Source organism: Protopterus annectens, chromosome 1.part1, assembly GCF_019279795.1.
Source record: "Protopterus annectens isolate FY-2018-M chromosome 1.part1, PAN1.0, whole genome shotgun sequence".
Lineage (NCBI taxonomy): Eukaryota > Metazoa > Chordata > Ceratodontiformes > Protopteridae > Protopterus > Protopterus annectens.
This window is the reverse complement of record NC_056726.1, coordinates 1,477,069,986-1,477,096,199: the sequence shown is the minus strand read 5'-3', so window position 1 is coordinate 1,477,096,199 and position 26,214 is coordinate 1,477,069,986. Positions and strand designations below refer to the sequence as shown.

General features: G+C 40.6%; 1 protein-coding gene across 2 annotated transcripts in view; it reads left to right on the top strand.

The window, feature by feature from the left end:
• CCDC28B (coiled-coil domain containing 28B) overlaps positions 1-26,214 on the top strand; it is a 191,391-nt gene that overhangs the window by 87,876 nt on the left and 77,301 nt on the right. For both annotated transcript variants that reach the window (XM_044082596.1, XM_044082588.1), the window contains exon 4: positions 22,977-23,131. In XM_044082596.1, the coding sequence (XP_043938531.1) occupies positions 22,977-23,131 (155 nt within the window). The remainder of the gene's footprint in view (positions 1-22,976; positions 23,132-26,214) is intronic.

Sequence of the window (26,214 nt, the reverse complement as noted above, 5' to 3'; positions counted from 1 at the left end):
CTTCTTGCTATTAAAATGCCTTTCGGCATGTCTAGCATATTCAAGCAATGACTGTAACCTGCTTGTACGATGATCTACCATGTATTTTGTAATAAAACTGCTTATGGGTGCAATACTGCCTTTCAAACATGCATTCTTTAACTGCTGCTCATATGGGGAATCGTGTGACTGATCTTCAGGAACCTGCATTCCACAATGATTATTAAAACATTCTAATAGTCTGGCATAATATCGGTCAATAGCTTCACCTTCCTGGTGGATGCACTGATTAATGCAAGTCCAGTCTGCCCTAGGCTTCCATTTCTCAGAGATTCGGTCTGTAAGATCTTGCTATGTGGGAGGGGCCTGAGCGCAATATCACAGGGATTCCAGTCGCCACTAATCATGTGCCAATCTGGTCCCACAATTTGTCTGACTACTTTTTCTACCTCTTCTCTGTTTAAATTATAACTCAGCCTCATTCCTTGCAAATCTTCTAAGAACTTTCTAAAATTAACTTTTGGATGGGGAATTCCCTCAGTGGCTTTCCAGATGTCTTCCGGAGTCCAGGGTCTATACACTAGAATAGTTGGGTCCTGACCTTCTTGCCCTGCCTGAGGATTAGGCACTTCTATAAGTGGGCATATTTCTTCTTCACTCATATATTGTGAATTTCTACCCATTTGATGTAACTCAATGTCCCATTGCGAGTTTCCTGCCCGTGTTCAAGACCTGGTCTCAACGGGATCTCTAACAAACGGTTTCGCTTTTGTAGTGACAGCAGAATATCGCAGGGGTGGACTAATTTGTTCAATTGCCTCATATTCTGGTAAGGGAGGCGGAGGGACTGATACTATTACTAAGTTATTGTCCTCCTTATCTAAAAACATCGCTTTTGAATTATTATTCTTTTGTTCCCTTCGGTTTACTTCCTCAATCCACCTGTGTGCCTGAGGAATTCCTAATTGACGTTGCTTTTTTACCCGACCTTTAGAATCGGTTTTAAGCTGTTTGACAAGTTTGACAAGTGAGGATTTTTCTAGTTTACCATCAAATTCATACTTATTAACCCATTTTGAGTAATATTTAATATTATCAGCACGCTGTGACTGCATGTATTTCGCGTCTTCGGTTAACGGCTGATTTTGGGACCTTTTTGTACAATTATTACCCATTTTGTTCTACCCTTTGAATCGTTACGTAACACCTTATTTTTACATGGCACCATGGATATTTCTATAGTCTCTTCAGAATGACTGCCTACCTGCTCTGTTTCCCTGATCTCTGACAAGACAGTAATCTTTCTGTCCCTGACTTATAAACAAAGTCTCTAACAGTGTAAATACAGATCTAGTCCCTGATCTAAAACAGAAAAGAAGGTAGGTTTACCTTACCTGATCCTTCGTGATTGATCACCTGGTTTGAGTAAACCCATCCTTCAGTCGCAGATCAGAAAGTGGCTGGCCTCTTTTGTACAACAATTCAGTCAGAGGACTTTTCAAATAAGAAGAACCGATGTGGTTTCTTCCCCATACGGTTTCAAGCCACCTGGCCTGTCTGATCCGAGGCGAAGTGAAGGTTTCCGGTCCGAAGGACCAATCTGTCAAAGGAAAAAACTTCAAAGACCAATACACGCAAGGTTCAGTTAAGGCACTTTAATTTACTTGCAGCAAGGAGACAAAAACATGCAAATACAAGGATTTGTCTAACTACTAACAGGAAGTATGTTCATTCTTATACTGTTTTACAAGACATGGCCTTCTAAGCTGACGTAATCAAACACAACTTTAAGCATTGTACTACAGCAGGTGTTACTTCAGATTTTCTGCTGACATGACTAGATTTGTGAGAAACTTTTCAGAAAAACAACCTGGCATTGGTGACCAGTACTTCATTTACAAGCGTCTATTGTACACTGTTACTTTTCAAGGTACTTTTCTAATATAGATACAAGCAAATGCTGATTGCAGTTCATATTTTCAAGCAGGCTTTGTTCTAATTATCTGTTATTCCTACAGCTGTGTATGTTCTCATAGCACAGCGGAACTTCTTGTCTAAGTTTCATATAAGCAGTATTGTTCTATACATTATTTTCCTAACGCAAGCAGAAATCATCTGCTTCTCAGTAAATTTCCAAGGCACAAGCAAGATTTAGCTGACAGTACAAGGTCAGAAAGCAACTGCAGTTTGTACAGATTTATGCAGTATGAAGTAGAATAAATGTGTTAACTCTTTTAGGCTCTGAATGCACTAAGCATATTACTAATACACACATTAATACATATTTTTCTAACACAAACATTCTGGCAAAACTACATTTATGTTAAGCCTATTCTTACAGGGATGAACTATGATCCTACTTGACCTCTGACTTTCTTTATCTTCTCTATTTTTTCCTAATATACTTAATCTTAAAGAATTTCTTAGCTGTAAATGATACCTCTTTATTTAACAATTATGATATGATTTGTATTTCACTGTATGTTATCTAATTTATGCTTTAAACTATGTTATTATGTTAATTGAATTTGTTTTTGGAGCTTTTCTCCTCAAGTCTCCACTAAAAATGGGCTTGTGCTCAGTTGGACCAACCCGGTTAACAAATGTGAAATAAATAAGTAACTAAAATAATAACTCCGCTTCACAGGATGGGGAGCCTGTTCCTGAGCTTGGGGATCCTCTGAGACACATCTCTGTCTCATCAACATGTTTTATTTATGCCATAAACAAAATTTAATTCCATGTGGATCTAGTGGTTCTGATGCTGTTTGTTTTGCAGATGTTGCAGATGGATCCGAGGATGACTTGTATGCTAAGCATAGATTGTCTGTCAGTAACCTGTAGGAGAGACCAAGTATAGCGAGAGAGCTTTAAGGCGACGAGCCATGTAGAACAGTATGTTTTTGTCTTGGAGTTTCCTGGTAAGGAACCTGTGTGAGTGTCCAACTGTTGCATCTGTCTGGTCAGGTTCATGCCATAGGGGACATTATACTCAATGAAGCTCTGATAAGGAATGAATAAAGTGTCACTATGAAATCCTTAGACCCGGATGTCATGCCTTTACTTATAAATTGAGCAAAATAGGATGATTTCTCCCTTGGCCACATGTTGATCAAAGGCCAATTTACTGTCTACATATGTTCCTACATCCCTGACTACTGGGTTAACTCTTAGGGGTGTCTTATCAATGGAGTAAGTAGTATGGGATGGCAGTTTTCCCAGAAGTCACTATAATGTAGTTCTTGGCATTGAGTTTTAATCTGTGACTTTGACACCAGTCATTTGTATGTGTTAGACCCTCTTGCAAGATTTTTTTTGTCAAGAGGAATCTGTGATAGCTCCCAGTTTACGGATCTGCAAACGTGGTCAGCCAAAGGCCCTTGACATTAGTCTTTACATCTGAGAAGTAGATGCCAAATAGGAGCGATCCCAGCACATAGCCCTTAGGTGCCCCCCTGCTGACCGCTCTCTCAATGGAGCTGTTATTACTAATCCTGACTTCCTGGGTCCTATCTACGAGCCAGCTGGCAATCCAGTGAGTTATGTAGGGTTTATGCCCAGTATGGTGAGTTTGTCAACTATACATGAGTGGAGTATTGTATTGAATGCCTTAGCCAGGTCCAGGTAGAAGACAGTTTTCGCCTTATCGGTTGCCTTGGTGATCTTCTCAAAGAAGACCACCAGATTTAGTAGGCATGAACTTCCCTTGACAAAGTGAGTCTGGGCTGGGTCCAGTGTTTGAAGGATGCCTATATCTTTGTTGATCGTTTTCATGGTAATTCATTCCATGGCTTTGCATATTAGACATAATATCCCAAAAATATAGTACTCACTAAACGTGAATAAGTTTTGCTCCTAACTACATTAAATGCAGTTTAAATGCACACTCAATGCAAACAGAACCCAACAAAGTATGCATTTTTATTTTTCTTACTCCACAAAAAGAGTATAGCTGCATTGCCTTAACTACAACCAACTGGCCACTAGTCCCCCACCCCCAACCTTATTTCCTTATTTCATCCTTCATATTTAAATTCCTTCATGACAACAACATAGTTCCATGTTTTAGCAACAGTGTGAGAGTATAAGCTTTGTCCAGATGTTTTAGAGGGTTTGTAGATTGTGAGAAGTTTCTTGTCTTTGGACCTAAGGGTTCTGTTTGGGTTATAAGGTTTGATGATGTAGTTCAGAGTTGAGCAGGCTAGATGTTTGTAGAATGTGTTGCGTAGTCCTAGTAGATGCACAAATTGTAGGTGATTGGAGAATTCTAGCCAGTTTAGTAATTGTAAAGATGTACAATGATGTGTACTAGTTGTAGAGTCTGTGGCAAACTTGGCCACTTTGTTGTAACACTGTTCCATTCTGGATCTAATGGAGATCTGTAAGTTTGTGATTATAGGAGCACCATAAAAAAGAAATGGTACGGTGGAAGGTCTTGGCGAAGGTAATTCTGCTTGATGAATTAAGATAGTGTTTATTTCTGTAGACTATTCCAAGTTTCTGGTGTTTTTTTATGTTGTTTTGAACATGGAGATCAAATTTTAAGTGATTGTCTATGATAACACCTAGCAATTTTGTGTAGTGTACTATTTCAATAGTTGTGTTATCAGCTAAGTGTATTTTGAATTGATTTAGGTCAATAGGGCAATTTGTAGGCTGGAAGAGAAGTAGTTTAGTGGGTTAAGGAAGAATTGGGATTTAGTAAGCCAGGATTCAAAGGCAGAAAATGTCTGTTGTGTGTTTTGATAGAAGAAGGGATGGTGTGTGAGAAGTGCAAATGATTGTGGAATTGTCTGCATATTGAATGAAAGTTCTAGTAGATGAGGCATTGCGTAGTTCATTTGTGAATATATTGAAAAGTAGGGGTCCAAGGATTGAACCTTGTGGGACTCCACTGGTGTTAACTAGAAAGGAAGAGATTATTTGACCATTTTACTGATTGTTTTAATTGTATAAGTAATTGTGGAATCACTGTAGCATGGGCGTGGTAAGACCTAAGTAAGAGAGCCTGTCTAGGAGTAGGGAATGTGAAATGGCATTAGATGCCTTTAAAAGGTCGAGAAATAGAGCAGATACAAAGTTACCTGAGTCTCTAGTTCAGTTTACAGATTCGGTAAAGGATAGGAGAGCTGTTGATGTAATGTGGGCTGGCCGGAAACCATGATGGGTATTGGAAAGAAGGTTGTTTTGTAACAAGTATTTCATAAGTTGCTGATGAATACATTTTTCTAGTATTTTAGAGATGAGAGAAAGTATGGCTATGGGTCGGAAGTTGGCAGTGTCAGAGGAGTCACTCCCTTTGTGAATAGGAATGATGTGGGATATTTTCCAAATGGTTGGCACTAATGACAGATGTAGATCGATTAAGCAAGATGCTAATGGGGTAAACTATAGAGGCAGCAGCTAATTTTATCTGTAGAGTAGGGAGGTTGTCTGTGGAGGTAAAGCAAGGTTTAATTTTCTGCAGTAGCCTTTTTACGATTGTAGTAGGTATTGGTTGTAGTGAGAAAGAGATTGTGTTTATGGAAAGAGGTTTTGGACCATGGAGGTGGAGCGGGTCAGTGCTGGATGAAGGGGAGCTGCCATGAGTAGTAGGGTAGGAAGGGGAGGGCTGGCTAGTATTGGGGGGGTAGTGATTAGATCATCTATGGATTTTTATAAAATGATTGTTGAAATTGTTGGCTACATAAGCAGGAGAGTTATTAGGTGGAGAGTAGTGTGCTTTTTTTATCCTGGTTTAAGTAAGCTTGAGATTGATGACCAGAATATTTTGGATTAGTTTTGTGGTCCTGTTGTAGGTGGGTGTAGTAAAGTTATTTATCTTTGGTACCCTGTCTTTTTGCTTTATTATACAGCTGTTTGAAAAGTATCAGATCTATTTGTCTTTTACTTTGCTTCCAAAGACTCCAGGCTTCATCCCTATTTTTCATTAAATATTTACATCCCTTGGTTAGCCAGGGAACAGAGTTCTTTCTAATTCTTTCAGTGCATATTGGTTCTAGCTTGGTAAGTAATTGTAGGAAACAGTTGTTGAAGTCAAAAGGCAGATGTTTTAGTGGTGGCCAATTTGTTTTATGAATTAGTTCATTGAATTTGTCTATAGAGAAATTTGCTAGGTTGCAGACAGATTTTAGGGTGTTTTTTTAGGTAAGTGTGTGTTAGCTCTGGTAACAAAAGCAGGAAGGTAGTCACTTAGGGTGTTGGAACTGTGCCGGTGGATATAAACTTCGAAGGATGTGATACCAAGATCCAGTCTAAGGTAGGTTGCTGAGTGTAGTATGTATGGTATCTAGTAGGGCAGTTGGATGAGTTGAGAGAAACCATAAATGTTGATGCTATTAGCTGGCAGCTGTGATGTAAGAGATTGCCAGTCTATGTTGTCCTCTCCTAAAATAATAGTGTCATGTTTAATAGTTAGGGTCGCCCAGGATAGAGTGTCTTCTATGATGGGAGTGATTTGTCCTGGGGGAATGTAGAGAACAATGATGCAGATTTGTTTGGTATTATTAAGATTAGGAAGGATATGAGCATTTCTGCTGAAGAAAAGGTACGGGTATTGTTAGTATATTGTGTAGTATTAATGGTATCAGTGTAGAGTAGTGCTACGCCTTCGCCTCTCTGTCGAGTGTAATTATGTAGTAGTTAGGAGCGATCAGTTCCAAGACTTTTGTCAGGCTTTAGCCATGTTTGTGTTAGGGCTAGAATGTCAGGTTTGTATTGATGTATCCAGGCATGCGAAGGGGATATTTTGTTACATAGGCTTCTAATAGCCAAGGTTATCCAAGTGCAACTAACTCTGGGCAAAACTGCAATCCAAATTGTAGCTTGCTACAGATCCCCCACCATGCCCGAGGATTCCTACTCCTCTTTTCTTGATGTACTGGAAAATATTAGGGTTCAACCAAACACCCTAATAATGGACGATTTCAACTACCCCACCATTAACTGGGAAAACTACTCTTGTACCAACTCCTTCGCTCAACGCTTTCTGGAATTCATAAACTCCAATGCCCTGGATCAACTTATCCACATTCCCACCAGGGGCAACAGTATCCTAGATCTAGTCATTACCAACATGAGTGACCGGTATTCCACACCTGAAGTCAACGCATCATTGGTCTGATCCGACCATAAGCTAATTACCCTAGATATCCACATCCTGCCCCCACCCCCCATTAAGGATACCACAGTAAAAAAATTCTCCAAAGCCAACTTCATGCTTCTTAAGACAGAAGTGGTGAACTTCATGACACCCATGCAGATGGACAATACAGTTACAACTGCTGAATCCTACACAATTGCACTTTATAAGCACTTACACGAGCACATGGATCGTGCTATCCCAAACAGAACCAAGATACTGTCCTCCAAAAAAGGAGCCAATCTGGTGTTCCCCTGCCATAAACAAACTGTATAACAGAAGGAAGAAACTGCTGCAAAAGAGAGTAAAATCCCATGAGTGGAGGAGCTCCCTGGTCAGCCTCAGTATGAAGCTGCGATCCCTGATAAAATCCTCCAAAGCTAGTTATGAAAACAAAATTGCCACTGATTCTAGAGACAACCACAAAGCATTCTATAGCTATGTCAAGAATCTAAATGGCAACACTCAGACCTACTCTGAGTTATAGCACAATGGCACTAAATATACAGACCCAACTGATATTGCCAACATCCTGGCAGATAGGTTCAGTGCTAACTTTACCCCACTCTCACCCCCTAAAGAGCCTATCTCTATACCGGAAGAATGCAAAGTTCCTGCAGAGGTAAAAAAACACACACTGTCCAAAGCCAAGAACACAACATCCATGGGATCAGACAACATCCCAGGCTGTGTTCTACATGAACTACAGAACGAACTGGCACCCCAGCTAAGTACCATGTTCAATCATAGCCTCACCTCAGGCTTTGTGCCCGCTGAATGGCGCACAGCGACGGTTATCCCACTCCACAAGGGGGGAGCCACCACGGACCCCAGGAACTACCGCCCCATTAGCTTGACAAGCCTGGTCTGCAAGGCCATGGAACATATCATCAGGAACTTATAAACAAAGACATTGGTAATCTCCAAACTCTGGACCCCACCCAGTTTGGGTTTATAAAAGGCAGATCATATCTCCTAAACCTGATAGACTTCTTTGAAGCAGTCACCAAAGCCGTAGACGAGGGTAAGGTGGTTCACACAGCCTGTCTAGATCTTGCCAAGGCTTTCAACACCATCTCCCACTCTGGAATTATAGATGAACTCACTAAACTAGGTATAAATCCCTATGTCACAAGATGGGTTGCCAACTGGCTCACTGACAGAACCCGCACTGTGAAAGTAGCAGACTCCAAATCCGCCTTCAGACCAGTGACAAGTGGAGTACCACAGGGTTAAGTCCTGGGTCCTCTCCTGTTTGGTATCTACTTCGCTGAAGTACAGGCTAACACAGAAGGTCTTTGGCTCATGAAGGTCTCAGATGACTGCAAACTAGGAGCCATAACCGAAACTCCTAACAATGTGGACATCCTACAAAAGGGCCTCACTGAGACAGATGCCTGGTGTCAAAGCCATGGCCTCAAGCTCAATGCCAAAAAGTACATTGTCATCCCCTTTGGTAAAAACTCTGTACCCATGAACTACAACATAGGCGGTAGTATACTTAACACCGAAAGTGTGATAAGAGACCTTGGGACACAGGTGGACAGTAGTCTCTCCTTTGATAATGACATTGCCACAGTAGTCAGGAAATCTTTCTATGTGGCACACCTCATCACAAAAGGTTTCTCATCCAGAAAAAAAGAGGTCATTGTTCCCCTCTACTCATCACTCATTAGACCCATTATAGCGTACAACTCCCCTTTTGGTATGTACCTCACAAGACATCTACAACAACTGGAAAGGCCGCAGAAATACCTCACAAAGAGGATTACCGGCCTCAAACAGATGCCCTATGCAGACCGTCTAAAAAAACTCCAGCTTTACTCCGTCGCATATTGCCTACTCAGAGGTGATCTCTGCCTAACATACAAAGCTATGTCAAACCCAGAGCTGTTGGACATGCTCCACTTAAAGAAGTCCCAATCCCTCTGAGCTACATGCTCTAGGGACCTAAACCTTGTCACCACAATAAACAGAACATGCCGGAAGGATAGATTCTTGTCCCAGAGACTCCCCATACTCTGGAATAAACTACCTATGTATATCAAACAGAGCTCCTCATTAGTACTCTTCAAGAAAAATCTTGATGATTGGATGGGGAATAGGAAATTTACCCTGGGGATCACTTCAGTGGCTCAGCTCGACAGTGGTACAAGAAAATTATTTTCTTGGGTGGCAAAAGCCAGGGTACCTTTTTGGCTGGGCTTGTATATGCCCTAGGGCCGATAGCCTAGTACCTACCTATGAACCTAATGCTATGGGTCATAATTTTCAGGTTTTTTGGAACTGCTCTGTTTTGGTTCGTATGAGGTCCTGGGTTGGGATGAATGTCTCCACATTGTAGTAATAAAGGGATTAGATAGGAACATGGTGTTTTAGCCTTTTTGGGTAAGTAAATTTTGCAGGGATGAGGGAAAGTTTACTATGGTCTGTGTATACGAGTTTTGGTGCCGAGTAATAGGGTAAGTTATAGTGAAATATCTGAGGGTGAATGTTTGCAAAGCTATTGTGATGTGACTGGTAGATGCTGGCCATGGTGTCTGAGGAGGAAGATATGTTTAGGGTAAAAGGTGGAAGTGATGTGTTTGTAAGTATTATTAACAGGGGACTCAATGTGGTTAATAGTAACAAAGTTATGTAATAGTGCATGTTTGAGGGGTTTTTGGTGTAGAAGGAGTAATGGGTAGTGTTTCTGGTGTGTGGGGTATGTGTGAAGTCGGAGTCGTTTAGTGTGGGTGTTAGAAATAGTTTGTTGGGTGGTGTGAGTTGTGTTATGTGGGTGAGGTAACTAGGAGGAAATCTGATTGATGTTGTGTATGGGGGTTGGAGTTATGAAAGTATAAGTGTATTAGTGGAGGTGGGTGGGTGGGATCGAGCTCAGCAAGATTGAATGGAGCAGGCAGAATCAGAAAGTGTTCGAAAATCGGGAGGTGACTGATGTACCAAATGAGAGCAAAAAACTGTCTCCCACTCAGTAAGTAAAAAGAAACTATTATTCAGCTACAAACAACAGGTCAGTGCCATAAATATTATGTTATACATATTATACTATAACCTCCCAAGCATAACTCTTAGCTTGATTGCTTTAAGAATCGGGGACAACGCCTCAAAAAATGGGAATTCTGGATGGCTGCATATTTATCAACAGGTCGATTTTAGCACTCCCAGTACAGAAACAGAAACTGAGAAAAAAGTGTCATCGAAACTATTAGTTTGGGTAAAATTTAGTCATTGGCTATTAATTATACTGCCTGGATGTCAACAATGAAGAGATGTGTAGAACCTCAGAAAACATCGGCTAGAAAAGGATTTGAGGAAACTCTGGCTGGGAAGAATCCTACAGCTGTTCAGCAAGGGGATAGATTACTGAAGAAATATGCCAGAATGTTTACATATTTACAATGGAAGATGTGAATTCAGTAGTAGGAACTCAGACAGTATTTATATATTATTCTCCAAGGTACAATAACTGGGCTAGACTGAATAGAAATTATATTTCACAGGAACGTGTGTAGTTAATTTAAAGCTCTGACACACATCCAATAATTATTTCCGATTATGCACTAATAAAACTAAGATAAAGATGCAGGGTAATGAAGTAAATTTGAGATAATTGCTTGTTCCTAGTTACATGATAAAAAGAGAAAAAAGTACTGGGGAGTAGAAATGATTTGAGAGTTATTAGGAAAGATAGAAATTTCAGAAGGGATAGCTAGTGAGTAGGATAAAAGAGAAAAAGAAAGGCACATGACAAAGAAGTAACAGGAATTATTTAGAGGGGCTGACAAAGGTTAAAGTATTGCAAAATAAGGGAAATCTCACAGGACAAGAAGAAGCTCAGTTGCAGAGCGCTAAACTGAAAATAAGGGAGTATCTGGATAACATGCATGAGTTTAGAAAGACTGCTGTTAACTATTTTTTTGAAAATAACTCAAGAGCACAAAAACTTTTAGCACAACTTTGGCAATAGAAAGTAGAAAGGAACTCCTTTTGACCTCCAATAGCAGGCCTGTCACTAGTGGAGTTCCACAGGGATCTGTCCTGGGACCCCTACTGTTTGGCATCTACTTCTCAAAGGTCCAGGCAAAGACAAAAGACCCGTGGTTGACCAAGTTTGTGGACGACTGTAAGTTGGGTGCTGTCATTGACTCCCCAAATGATGTTAACATACTGCAAGAGGATCTCACAGCAAGTAATGGCTGGTGCCAAAGTCATGGCCTCAAGCTAAATGCAAAAAAAAAAAAGTATCATCGTACCATTCGGCAAAAACACAACCCCTACTGATTACTACATCAACGACAACCCCCTAAGCACACAACCTGTGGTGAAAGACCTAGGTACTCAGGTTGATACCAATCAGGATATAAAATCCATTATGGCACCATGATAAGGTAAAGTGTTTAGGTGTATGGTTTTAAAAAGGATTAAGTTGTGGCAGCTAAGGATATCTGGGAAGAAATCAAAAAAAAGATAATATAAAAACTTTGAAACTGAAGCTTGTGATTGTGAATATGGATAGTAAAATTGAAGCAGTGAAAATGTTTTTAGTCCCTTTACTTTTTTGTACAGGGTCGTGCATATTTTTATCAATCAGAAAAGAAGTTGTGGATAATAGTTAATGAAGAGTTGAAGGAATTTATTTGGCAGGGGAAGAGGGCAGGAGTTAGGTGGGATAGGCTGATCCTCCCTGTAGAACAAGATGGTTTAGGATTGTTTGATTTAAACGGATACTTTACCTAAGGCTGATATATATATATATATATATATATATATATAATGTAAGCATAGGGAAATAAATCAAAGCGGAAAGGGATGATGATGAAATTGGGGCTGTGAAAAATAAGAAACGAGTAGGATTTTGGATGCAGATCCTTAAGGAAAATAACTACCATACAGAATATTATATTTCTAAAGTTTCAGAAAGTATTCTAAGAACTAAGGCATTGCAGGAATGGAGAAAGAAGATTTTGCCAATAGAGGTGACTTCAAGTAGGAATATAGAAAATAGGCAAGAAGGGATGGTTCAGTAGAGAAAATTGGCAAAGGAACCAACTAAATAGGAGCAAATAACTAGAAAGAGAGGTAAAGGTAATAGAGAAAGAGAGATGAGACCAATCAGAAGTTTGGATTGCAGGTTCGATACTCCCTTCCCCACCAGGGATTGATACCAGCAAAGAGAAAGGAGTATGTGAATGCTAAGTGAAAGACCAGCTCTGGTAGACTTTTTTGTTGAGTCTAGAACAGAAGCTGCTGTTAAAAAGGGGATCATTTGTAGGATATATAAAATATTGCATGATAAATACAGGAATCAATCAGAGGAGGTTAGGAAACATTGGGAAGAAATACCAGAAGTGCAGTTTACAAAGGAACAATGGGAAGACATTTGTATGGTTCCTAACTGTGCAGCAAAGTCCCAAAGGTTTAGGATGTTACTAGGAAGTGTTTGCATATGTAGTTTTATACCCCAAGCAGATTTCAGAGAATTTGTCATAATACATAGCAAATGCTGGAGGTGTGATGGAATGAGATGTTACTAGGGACATTTGTTTTGAGTTTGTAATGACTTGGCAGATTTTGAAAATCCCATACAGAGTAGTGTATTAGAAATATTAGGTGAGCAAATGGGAAATAATTCTTTTGAGCTTCGACACAAGATCTGAATTGTTTAGACATAGTAAAACCTAAGATTTATCCTGTTAACTGCCAAAAAAGCAGTTACTAGAAAATGGAAATCAAAATCTAAACTAACTATAATTAAGTCCTAAATATTTTAAAGGAGATTGAAGAAGCAGAGGCAGAATCTTTAGAAAAGAGAAGGAGCAAATTATATAGAGAAAATTTTAATTTGTGAGAACAACACATGCAGGAGAATGTTTAGGAGGAGGAGTGAGGTCTAAGGGGAGGAAGGAATTGAGATTTTTGTAATACTGGAGTTGAAAACTGTTAAATGCATGGAATGTATAATGTATCAATATGACAGATATTAATATGGTTTGTTTTATTTGCTATTAATCTGCGTGTGACTGTGTCTTAAATGGTAATTTAACAAGGTGTTTGAAAAAGTTAATCTGTAAATGTGTTTTCGTCGGAAGTGTGTTTGCATTTATGTAAGTGAATACTCATCTCTTGGAAAATGTTATATCCTGGGAAATAAGGAGACCACACGGTTTCTGGAGTTGTAAGGCCTTTCTTTATTAAGAGCCTCCAGGTGCGCACCCATGCTACATGCTCACAACTTCTGCAAGTCATCCATACACCGGAACCAACAAGTTACCAGAGAATACAGAACCAACATTACATGTTGAATTCCCCACAGCGCCCCTACAGTACCATAACAACATTACCAGCCCGAATACTACATTCCTCCCCTCTTAAGCTATGACACAATCCCCTACATAAGAAAAACTAGGGAGCAAGTCCAAAGCAATCCATTTAGTCACTTACTTTCTAAATAACTGGCTAGTTATTAACTGGTTACCATACAATCGAGCTATGTTGTTCTTGTAATCTATACATGCACTTTTTTTTAACATTGATAGTCCTTCAAGTAACTAGGTTTAACCAGCACACGCTTAGAACGGCGCAATGGTACCACCCTAGGTGACTCCAGTGTCACAGTTACCACCTCGGGTACCGGTGTGTCCATCCCTGGAACGGTTGGATCCTCGGGAACCTCTCCTTCCGCGTCCCGGCGGTCTCCCTTGGGCCCCACGATTGGCGATCCTCCTGCCGCTGCGAGCCCTTGTTCCGAAATTAACGGTATTTCCGGGGCTGGCAGTTCCGTGGAGTCCTTCTTCTGTTCGCTCCGCAGAATCTGGTCTACATGTCTCCTCACCAAGAAATCTCCATTCAACCTCACCTGGTACGATAATGGACCTGTACTCTTGACAATGAACCCTGGAATCCATTTAGGTCCATAACTGAAATTTCGCGTCATCACTGCATCTCCCTCCAGAAAACTTCTCTCTCTCCGTCGTCGATCATGACATTCTTTTTGCCTCCACTGGGTCCTCTCTACCTTAGCTCGGATGTTGGGATGCACCAGATCCAATGTGGATCTTAATCTCCATCCTTGCAACATCTCGGCAGGTGACAAGCCCGTGGTAGACTGGGGTGTAATACGGTAGTTGAATAACACCCTTGACACTTTTGCTGCCATACTTCCTTCTCCGGACTTTTTCATCATGGCTTTAAAAGTCTGAACAGCCCTTTCAGCACAACCATTTGAAGATGCATGGTAGGGTGCTGATGTGATGTGTACGATGCCATTTTTTTTCAGAAACCCCTTGAACTCTTCACTCATGAAACATGAAGCATTATCGGATACAATAGTCTCTGGTAGTCCTTGGCTACTGAAACTCTTCCTCAAGCATTCAATGGTAATGATGGAAGCGGGTGTTTTGACTGGATAGGCATCCATCCATTTAGAATGAGCATCCATTATTATCAAAAACATGGCCCCCATAAAAGGTCCGGCATAATCTATATGAAGTCTCTGCCAAGGCCTACTCGGCCACTCCCATGGGTGTAGTGGCGCCGCCACAGGCAAGTTGCGATGTTGTTGACATGTTTTACACTCATTCACAGCGACTTCAATATCGTGGTCCAACTTGGGCCACCAGAAATAACTTCGGGCTAAGGCCTTCATTCGGGTGATGCCCACATGACCTTGGTGCAACTGCTGTAAAAGTGCCCGTCTTCCTGGGGACGGAATTATCACTCGTGCCCCCCACAATACGCATCCAGCTTGCACACACAGCTCTGTTTTCCTCACCTCATAAGGCCGAAAAACTGGATCAGTTTGTTGGACTGGCCAGCCTTGCTGGACCCACTGAAACACTCTAGCTAGCACCGGGTCTTTGCGTGTCCATTCACTCAGTTCCCTGGCAGACACCAACGTGATGTCCTCCATCATCAAAACTCGGTCCTCCGCTTCCTCTTCCTGGAGATGCCCCGGTAGCGGCAGACGGCTCAGCGCGTCCGCATTACTATGGTGTTTCCCGGGCTTATAAACAATCTCGTATTCATAAGCTCTCAATGTTACAGCCCATCTCTGAATGCGGGGAGAAACCATCTGCGGCACTGCTTTCATCTCGTTGAACAGTGACAACAAAGGCTTATGATTGGTGCAAATAGTAAACTTCCTCCCATAGAGATATTTGTGAAATCGCTTGATTCCAAACATTACAGCCAAACCCTCTTTATCTAGCTGGGAATAGTTTGACTCCGCTGGTGTTAAAGTTCGTGACATGAACCCAATGGGTCTTTCTTGTCCATCTGGCATCCGGTGTGCCAACACAGCCCCTAACCCGTAAGGTGAGGCATCACATGACAAAATTAAGTCCTTGTGACTATCGTAGTGCACCAAAACCTCTGAAGACTGCATTAGTTCCTTTGACTATTCAAACGCTCTGTCCTGTTCCTCTTGCCACGACCACTGAGCCTCCTTCCTTAATAGCTTATGTAAAGGAGCTAACATCGTTGACAGATTTGGCAGGAACCTGTTATAATAGTTGAGTAAGCCTAAATAGGCTTTCAGCTCTGTAACATTTGTGGGTGCTGGTGCCTGTTGAATGGCTTTCACCTTGTTTGGCAGGGGGTGTAGGCCCGATGCATCCACCTTGTAACCCAGGAACTCGGCTTCCTTTGCCATGAAAGCACATTTACTCCGCTTCACCCTCAGACCTGCCTCTCACAGTCGTCTCAGCACCTCGTTCAGCGTCTCCAGATGCTCTCGAATGTTCCTACCCGTCAACAGGATGTCGTCTAAATACACAGCCACCTTCGGAATTCCTGCCACCAGTCCCTCCATTATTCTCTGGAAAATAGCTGGACTAGAGGAAACACCAAAGGGTAAACGATTGACTTGGAACAAACCTTTGTGTGTGTTAAGGGTGACATATGACTTTGACCCTTCTTCCAGCACTACTTGTTGATATGCCTGACTGAGGTCCAGTTTACTAAACCTTTCACCTCCCGACAGCTTTTCAAACACATCCTCCACCTTTGGCAAGGGATACTGCTCCAGCTTCGAGACTTGGTTCACTGTTAACTTGTAGTCACCACATATGCGTACAGTACCATCTGGCTTTAATACGGGAACAATTGGTGCGGCCCATTCCGCAAACTTTACTGGTTCGATTATACCTTGCTTAGTGAGTCGCTCCAACTCAAACTCAACTTTCTTCTTCATTGCGTATGGTACGGGTCGGGGTTTGTAAAATCTTGGCGTTACGTTTTCTTTAACGTGTATTTTTGCTGGTGGACCCCTCCAGGTCCCCAGTTCCTCTTTGAAAACTTCTTTGTTGTTCTCCAGCACCTCTTGCAAGGTCAGCCCATGCTGTTCTACTTTATGGAGCTGTAGACAGCCCATGTCCAGCTCCTTTAACCACGCCCGGCCTAACAGGTTTGGTCCCTTACCTGCTACCACCATGACTGGCAACTGTTTGACTTTGTCTTTATATTTCACAGTCACTTTCACCATCCCCACTGTGGGAACTATTTCACCGGTATATGTTCTCAAAGTCACTGAACAGTCCTGCAGCTCCGGAGCTTCTCTGGGCCATAACTTCCCATACTCAGCCTTTGACAGAACTGTCACACTACACCCCGTATCCACTTCAAACTGCACCATTTTACCATTTAAGTCCAACTGGGTTTTAATGGGATCAACTCTTTCCCACCTGGCCTCTTTCATGTTAAACATAGTAAACACTTCCTCTTCTGCCCTGGTTTGTTGATCTGTACCTTCACGCATGTGGTGTGCATACTGCCGTTTTATTTTTCGGTTTCCCTTTCTGTCCATTATACTGCTCTTTTCCTCCCCCTTTCTCGGCTGGTCCCGAGAGGGCGTTGAGCGGCACATTTTCTTCACATGGCCCTTTTTTCCGCAAGCATGACATTTTTCGCTTAAAAAACGACAGTTCCGTGACAGATGTTCACCTCCACACCTGTAACAAGCATACTGACCAGACTTCCCTTGTGATTTATGCTCCATGACCACTTTATGCACTGGCAGAGGGGTAGCACTCCTGCTCCCCACCCCTTCAATGGTTCTTGGTTGTAAATCACGAATGTCTTTATTCGCTGTCTCTATAGCCTGTGCCAACTTCAAGGCCTTTTCAAACGACAACTCAGGCTCCGCTAACAATCTGCGTTGTATGCGGTCATCTGCAATGCCACATACGAGCCTATCTCGTAGCATTTCTGTCAGTCTGTCCCCATAATTACAATGTTGCGCCAGCTCCCTCAGCACTGCGACATACTCCGTTACCGTTTCATTGGCCATTCTAGTCCTTGAATTTAACTTGAACCTCTGGACTATTGCACTCGGCTTCGGGTTATAATGTGACTGAAGCAAGCTCGTCAACTCCGTGAACGATTTGTCCCCTGGTTTATCAGGACTCAATAAGTTCCTCATCAGACTGTACGTCTTGCTGCCCACCGAGCTCAGCAATATGGCTCGCTTCCGGCCCGCTTCCATTATCTGGTTTGCCTCAAAAAAATGTTCCAACACTTCACAATACTCCTCCCAGGTCGGTGTCTGACAGTCGTATGCAACCAGTGACCCCAACATGGAACCAGACATCACTCCGGCAGGCCCAGTCTCTTCGTCGTCCGACCTTAACTGCACCCCACCGTTTTCACTCGCAGCGGACTCAGAGGCATCCCATCTCTCGTCGCCAATATGTTATATCCTGGGAAATAAGGAGACCACACGGTTTCTGGAGTTGTAAGGCCTTTCTTTATTAAGAGCCTCCAGGTGCGCACCCATGCTACATGCTCACAACTTCTGCAAGTCATCCATACACCGGAACCAACAAGTTACCAGAGAATACAGAACCAACATTACATGTTGAATTCCCCACAGCGCCCCTACAGTACCATAACAACATTACCAGCCCGAATACTACAGAAAACATATTTTGGTAATAATTTGAGTAAAATAATTAAAAACTCACTCCCTAATCCAGAAATACATCCTCACTGTCTTGTATTACCTATGCATGCAGGCTGCATGTAATTAAGTCATTGGATGAGTAGCCATTAATCAGTGTTAATTGTACTGCCAACATAATTGTAACATAATTAGATAATATCCGATCTTTTAAATTAGCAATTTGCCAAAAAAAAAGAAAAAAAAAACTATAACTTACTTCTTGACAAACTGAACCTGACTAGTCATCTACACTAGGGTAAAGAACCTCTGTGTTTCTGGAGTCTGTTACCGTTATCTTATTGGCCTTGGGTACAGCGTTTGCACCTGCTGGTTCATTCCTGCAGTTACTACCACATAGAGGTTATTTTCCTGTTCTCTGCTTTTAGGGTTACTCCTCCCAGCTGGAGGGATAGTTAGAAGCCAGGTGAAGTGCCTTGTACTGGCCTTTAAGAAGCTTGCTTGCAATGAAGCTACTTTCCCATTTGGTGTCTCAGAAAGATTTTTTTTGGTGCGTCTGTGAAGTAATATTTTGAGCAAATGTGAACATTTTTTTTCACTTTTCTTCATGAGATACATACATTAAAAGTATCGCATTGAAAATATGAGACACAGTTATTGGAAATACCAGTGTTACAAGCATTTTAATTTTGGAAATGCAGATTTGTAATTTAGGCAGTTTTCAGTTTTCTGTTCTCGGTGTTCAGATACTACCATTTATTGGTACTGCCACACAAATGCAATAGATGTTTTTTTAAATCTGGTTCAGAATGTTTACTGCAGACTTCAGTGGGAATCTTGCGAAAAAAAATCACCTGCTAAGCCCCATACAAGATCATTTTGACTCTATATTCTTAAGATATAGTAACATATATATATATATATATTTATATATATATATATATATATATATATATATATAGTCAGATTAAGAGAATATGACATTTTGTGACATAAATGTTGAGAACTGATAGTTAAGAAATATACTACTTTGCAAATATGGCCTGAGATCTTAAGGGATTTTTAATGGGTATTTGTATTTTCATACCTATTAACCATCCATGCCACCCAGTTTAGCCTGTAAGTCCACTAGTTATCTCTTTAATATTCCTGTTAACAGCAGGGATCAGAGGGAGGCAAGGACTGGAGAGTGGTCTGTTATCCATTTAGGGGTTTCCTGCTAACATTCCCCCATACAGGGATGCCTGCTGAACATTCTACCAAAGTGGAGTATGCAGCTCAGACTTAATGGTGAAAATGTGCTTATATGCATATGCACACACACACTGACTGCCAGACACAGAGCAGAGTGCTGCTTGTAAGGCCAAGTGTTTTGTCTCTGCTTGCTCTTTGTCTTTATTCATTGTCACCCACATTCCTGTAAGTGATAGTGTCACTGCAGGATCAAACTACCACCCTTTCCATGGCATTTGTTACACAATCTTCACCCTCCTGGAAACCTTCTGCAGTACCCAGACCTGTTAGTCTAACTTGGATCAGTGTGGCTTCACTCGGGGCACCATTGCTATAAGGTACAGAGCCAACTTGGAATTTTCTGTTGAAATGTTAAACACATTTCTACAGTAGAGCCATTTCTTTATTGTTTATTTGTTTACATTTATTAATAGGAAAATTCTAAGTAAGCAGAACCAATTTTCAACAGAGGCCTGGGGAGAAAAGCCCCAATTTAAAATTTGGATGTACACTATTATAATACAAACGCACTGCAATCAATGCAATAAAAAGTTGAGTATAATACAGAAGATAGGTGAGTCTTGGCATCCATGTCAAAAACATGTAATAAAGGCTTGTGATTGGCAACGTGATCATAATTCTTTGCAGTGCATGGAGCTTTTATCTCCATGTGCTATTGGTTACAGGAAAAGTGCTAAGTGTTTTGCCGGCTTTCGAAACCTTAAAGCACTTATCCAGTGCTGTCAGAAAGACAGTGTAAATACATTCTCTTATTTTATAGAAGGTCAGGGACACATTATTGGCACAGACAGCAGGCAGAAACAGATTTGTTTGTAATTCTGCTGCTGTTGCTTGCTGGCCAGTACTAGCAGGTTTAACTGCCTAGTGTGATAATGGGAGGTATTGCTAGCTATGTCAGGAGAAGTAGGGCAGTGGATGTGTAACATGCCAACATAGCAGGCTGGAGTTTTGTAAAGAATTATATGTCATTTGTATATCAAACTGACTTGTACAGGTGCTTGTGTTAAAAATATATTTGTAAAGCTGCTTGTGTTAAAAATGTGCAAACAGTGGGTCCTGCTGGACAGAAAAGAAGTACACCTGTATGTCAGACTGTATTGTAACTGTTGAAATTAATATATTGTAACAGAGGATACTGGGAGAGAAGAGGTTAATCTCAGTCCAGCTAACTTTAAAAAACGGACTGAAATTAAATTACCTGGATTGTATCTTACAGTTCTGATTGGAGCCAGAGATGAAATGGCTGTAAAAACCAGGACTAGGAATCCTACTGTATTGTCCTTAGGGGTGAACTAATTGCTACCCTGGAAGGGTGGACGTTTTGAAATAGTTTTATAGCTTCCAGATGCTATAACACATCTCAGCAAAGCTCTGTCTGTGTGTATAGTAACACTTATGTGCTCAGTTCTGGTTCAGTTTCTAGTAAAGAGGGTAGTGTGGGAACCAGAGTCAGATGACCAGATGTATGTGATGTCATTCTGTAATCCAGCACTGAAATGATGTTTTAATACTAGATGAGACAGAAGTCTCAGGGAAGTCTGTTTCTGAAACCTGACAAAGAAGGATCACTCACCCACTTCATCTTGCCTTGCTTTACTGAGTACCCAGGGAATACTAATTCTTTAGATCAACCAGAAAAATATAGTGAGATTAGTTAAGTATGTTTTTTCTGTATCTGTGCAAATCTATCCACCTGCTTATTTTTAATATTTCCTGTGATTGAAACTCTGGTGTTTATTGTAAAGAGATATTTAGTATTTTCTTGTTTTTTTATTATTTGTTATTAAATATATTTAACATTTTCATTGTGGCTGGTCTTTTGCACAATATTTTAACCTTTGAGAGTACTTATATTTATTTGGTGACACTGTGGATGATCCTGAAAGCCTTGCTGAATTGGTCAAACACTACCGTTTGTATTAGTATTAATTTTACCCAGTATAATTGGGTACCCTTGTAAGAGCCTTAAAGTAGCTGGCTGGTGCCAGTAAATCTACCTTATAGGCTGGGCAGAGGGGGCATAGCAGGTAGATCTATGCCAGCCTTAACCAGGTATGTGTGTGTGTGTGTGTGTGTGTGTGTGTGTGTGTGTGTGTGTCTGTGTCTGTGTCTGTGTCTGTGTCTGTGTCTGTGTGTGTCGGCTACTTGGAACAGGGACACAGAGCACTGGTTTCTGCAGAGAGAAAGGTGGAAACTTATTTGGGGTCTGGTGGAAGAGAGAGAAACCCAGCCCCAGGACGGGAGTGTGTTCCCTTTGTGCTCTTAAGGGAAATTATGTTTGGTGCAGAGAGCTGCATCTGAAAATACTGTGTATATCTATTTTTGTTCCAAGTCAATGTCCCTCTCCAGTGTCAGTGGTGAGGATTAAGGCTCCTTGATTACTGGCCCAGACCAGGGATGTCACACCTAATGTGATACCCTTTCTTAACAAGTGAAGTGGGGGTGCTTAACAGTTGTTAAGTCTGGGTCTCATACCATAGAAGCATTTAACTGGTTTGTCTTTTATGCAATATCAGAATGTAGTCACCATGCTCCATGCACTATATAGAAGTTCAATGAAATTCTAACAGAAATAAACACTACTAGAAAAGAAAGTAATTGGTAAAATGGTAAAACATGTAAAAGTACACTAATAGTGGGTCAGTTGAGATGTGACAGAATGCAATATGTTGGGAGAAAAATAGATGGTAGGATATGCTGCTTCATTGGTCTCAAACTCTTATTTCTAGACTTAGGAACAGCATTAAAAATAATCAGGAGTAAGGGCCCAAAATTAGAAATACTGTTTAAATGCTGACATCTTTAACTTTGCATTATGATCTAACAGTATATATAGTATTACACATTTTTGCAAATAATTTTAATATCTGACATTTATTTAATGACTGTAACCCTTATTGTTCTGTCACAAAAATCACAAGTTTTTATGGGAACATAGCAAAATCAGAGATATCCCTAAAAATCACAGAAGTTTGAAAGCTATGTTCCACTTTATGAACAACATGGTGCTAAAGCTCTTATCCAGGCTAATATGTTTTCAGCTTCCATTTCACATGAAACAGAGCCCCTCCCTGACCCTTTTCAAATGTGCAATGTAGATCAATGGATGGATGACCGCAAATTCACTCCTGGGGTGGGACCCATGCCCCTCCTGGACAACTGAAGTCGGCATTAGCTACCACAGACCCATACCTCTGCAAACTTCACTCACCTAACTACCAACAATTGGGGCAACTTGGGATAAATATGGCTAAGCTTGTAAGGGCTCTAGGGCCATTAGCCTAGTAACCTCCTATGAACCTATGAAATAGCAATGTATTTAATGTGCATTGTAAAATGTTCTCATCTGTCCCACATCACTGCCTGTTTTATCTCAAAAGATCAATAATGCATAGCACTAGAAAGGTTTCTTCAATGCAGTTGTCAAATAATTTTTCTAGAAGTGTACATAGAAATTCTTGATAAAATATTGAAAGCTGTCTGTATTGTAACCATGTAGTTAATTTTGCCTTGGAATTGTCTTGAAACGTTATGTTGGTTGGCCTCAACTGTTACTTGTTGTCCTTGCTTGTGTATAGTTTCATTTATTAAGTGTTAAGTATAAAAAATGCTTTTCAGAATGGTTGTAGTTTCTTAGCAGTTAGCTGTTTGTATATATTCTGGTATGAAAATGAACATTTTAATTTCATTTCTTGAAACTTGCAGGTAAGGAATGCTGCTTTGAAGAGTTGGAGCATGTGCGGGAAATGCAGGAGAAACTTGCGCGCCTGCATTTCAGCCTCGATAACCATGTGGAGGAACTTTCTGAGGATCAGAAGAAAACAACAGCTGACAGTAACCTGAAGCAGCTTCTAAATAATGTGAGACAGTGGCATAAATCATTTTAGCACAATGTCCTTTTCTTTTTTTCAAATCTATATCAGGATATGTAAATGTTTTCTGAAAAAAAAAACGTATTCTCTTTCATTTGCACCTTACATTTTAGCACGACTCAACAGTAATGATCATAGCAGATTTTCAGTTTGGGTTGGGGGCTATGTCAGTATGAGCCTATGTACAGAGTAGAAGGTTCTAGTTAAAACATTAAGGTTAGAAATGCAGTTAAGCTTTATGGGGTTCACAAATGACTAAAGAGTGGAAGAAGTGACATCTTTGACCGTTTTAAGAAATCACAAGACTATGTGGTGCCACATGAAGTCCAAAGGAAGGCTGGATATTATTCCACTTCCCAGAATTGGAAGCAAGGCAAGGGCAAGTAGGTACACAGCAACCAGAATGACCTCTGTAGTACAGAAAAGGTTAGCCACCCCTGGAAGAATTATATGTTAGCAACCCATGGAAGAATTATAGCTTAGCCACCTGTGAAAAAATTATATGTTAGCCGCCAGTGGAAAAATTATATATTAGCCACCCATAAAAGAATTATATATTAGCCACCCATAGAAGAATTATATATTAGCCACCCGCAGAAGAATTATATATTAGCCACCCGCAGAAGAATTATATATTAGCCACCAGAGGAAGAATTGTATGTTAGCCACCCATGGAAGAATTATATGTTAACCACCCATAGGAGAATTATACACCATCTATGGAAGAATTATTTGAGGCTACTTTGAGTGGTTCTTGTATCAGGTCACACACAAAGGGGATGTAATCACGTGACGTAGAATCTTCAGTCAGAGATTTCTAGCATTTGAACTTGTACCATCATGCAGTACGGTGGAGCCCTGACTGTGACCCAGAAAGCTCAGAATTGGCTGGTGACCCAGGCACAGGATGTGCCAGCAAGGGAAGATAGAAGTGAGTGACCAGTGCTGGCTTAACCATCCTTGGTAGAGTGAGGTAGTCTGTCTGACTTCAGTGCAAATACCTACCTGACACAGAGTTTCATGTCATGCAGGATATGGCCTGAACATGTGTGCTTGGGTCTGACATGCCGTGTTTTCTTGTTACACTGCATCGTGCCTGTATGGGAATGAGCACATTTATTGTGGAAGGTGTAGGTAACATTGATGTCTGTGAGCATGCGTGTCATTTTTGTTGGGGTTAGGTTAAATTAGAAAATAGATAAATTTCTAATGGCTGCCTAGATGACTACCTGTCCCTGACAGGCTCCTCTTGTGGCTATGGTATGAATGGACTCAGTCATAGGAACATGCAGTATCTGGCTGGTCAGCAGGCAAAATGTGCGGGGGTTATAGAAAAAAAGAAATTTCCAGCACTTGTGTGGCCAGCTCCACCATCTGTCTGATAGAAGTAATTTGCCTCTTTAATTGGCAGGTTTTTTGAGCTCCTGTTATTTTTCTACTGTTTTAATATTATAAATATTGAGCTCACCATCGCAGGTATATTTTTTCAGTGCCCTTGAATTTTGTTAAAAATTTGTTTTGACTCTTCATTCCTCTTTATATCAAAAATAGACAACTACTGATGTGATGTGGGAAGGGGATTCTAAGTTATGACTGCCGAAGTCTCTGTTTGACCTCTCCGTCCAACTAAAAGGACACCTTCCACACAGCCTGTGCTTCCTTTAACAGGATTATACTCCACTGATGAAGGCAGGCTGTCCAAATGTATTGGAATTCAATTAAATGTGTCAGGATAGAACCCAAAACATTGGCTGAGTTCAAAAATATTATTTACTTTTGATTGGAAATTTGCGTAACTCTCAAGATGCTTTGCCATGAGGATAAACGCAGGTGTTTTCCCCATGAAAAAGGTGTCACATTCCTTCCTGTTCCTCATTTTATTCATTGTACCGTATGTCATAAAAAAAAAAGAGCGAGGGAAATGAAAATCCTCAGATAAGATAAACAAAAACAAAGAGAAAGCTGCACAAATCATGTAAAGGTATGGGAAAAATGACAAAAAATGAGAGAATCTAGGAGAAATGCATCCAAGTCTGGAAAAAACAAAGAGAAAGCTGCACGAATCATGTAAAGGTATGGGAAAATGACAAAAAAAATGAGAGACTCTAGGAGAAATGCATCCAAGTCTGGAAAAAAACAAAGAGAAAGCTACATAAATCATGTAAAGGTATGGGAAAAATGACAAAAAATGAGAGAATCTAGGAGAAATGCATCCAAGTCTGGAAAAAAAACAAAGAGAAAGCTGCACGAATCATGTAAAGATATGGGAAAAAATGACAAAAAATGAGAGAATCTAGGAGAAATGCATCCAAGTCTGGAAAAAACAAAGAGAAAGCTGCACGAATCATGTAAAGGTATGGGAAAATGACAAAAAAATGAGAGAATCTAGGAGAAATGCATCCAAGTCTGGAAAAACAAAGAGAAAGCTACACAAATCATGTAAAGGTATGGGAAAAAAGGACAAAAAATGAGAGAATCTAGGAGAAATGCATCCAAGTCTGGAAAAAAACAAAGAGAAAGCTACATAAATCATGTAAAGGTATGGGAAAAATGACAAAAAAATGAGAGAATCTAGGAGAAATGCATCCAAGTCTGGAAAAAAACAAAGAGAAAGCTGCACAAATCATGTAAAGGTATGGGAAAAATGAGAAAAAATGAGGAAATCTAGGAGAAATGCATCCAAGTCTGGAAAAACCAAAGAGAAAGCTATAAAAATCATGTAAAGGTATGGGAAAAATGACAAAAAAATGAGGAAATCTAGGAGAAATGCATCCAAGTCTGGAAAAAAACAAAGGGAAAGCTGCACGAATCATGTAAAGGTAAGGGGAAAAAATGAGAGAATCTAGGAGAAATGCATCCAAGTCTGGAAAAAACAAAGAGAAAGCTACACAAATCATATAAAGGTATGGGAAAGTGACAAAAACATGAGAGAATCTAGGAGAAATGCATCCAAGTCTGGAAAAAATAGAGAGAAAGCTGCACAAATCATGTAAAGGTACGGGAAAAATTAAAAAAAAAATGAGAGAATCTAGGAGAAATGCATCCAAGTCTGGAAAAAACAAAGAGAAAGC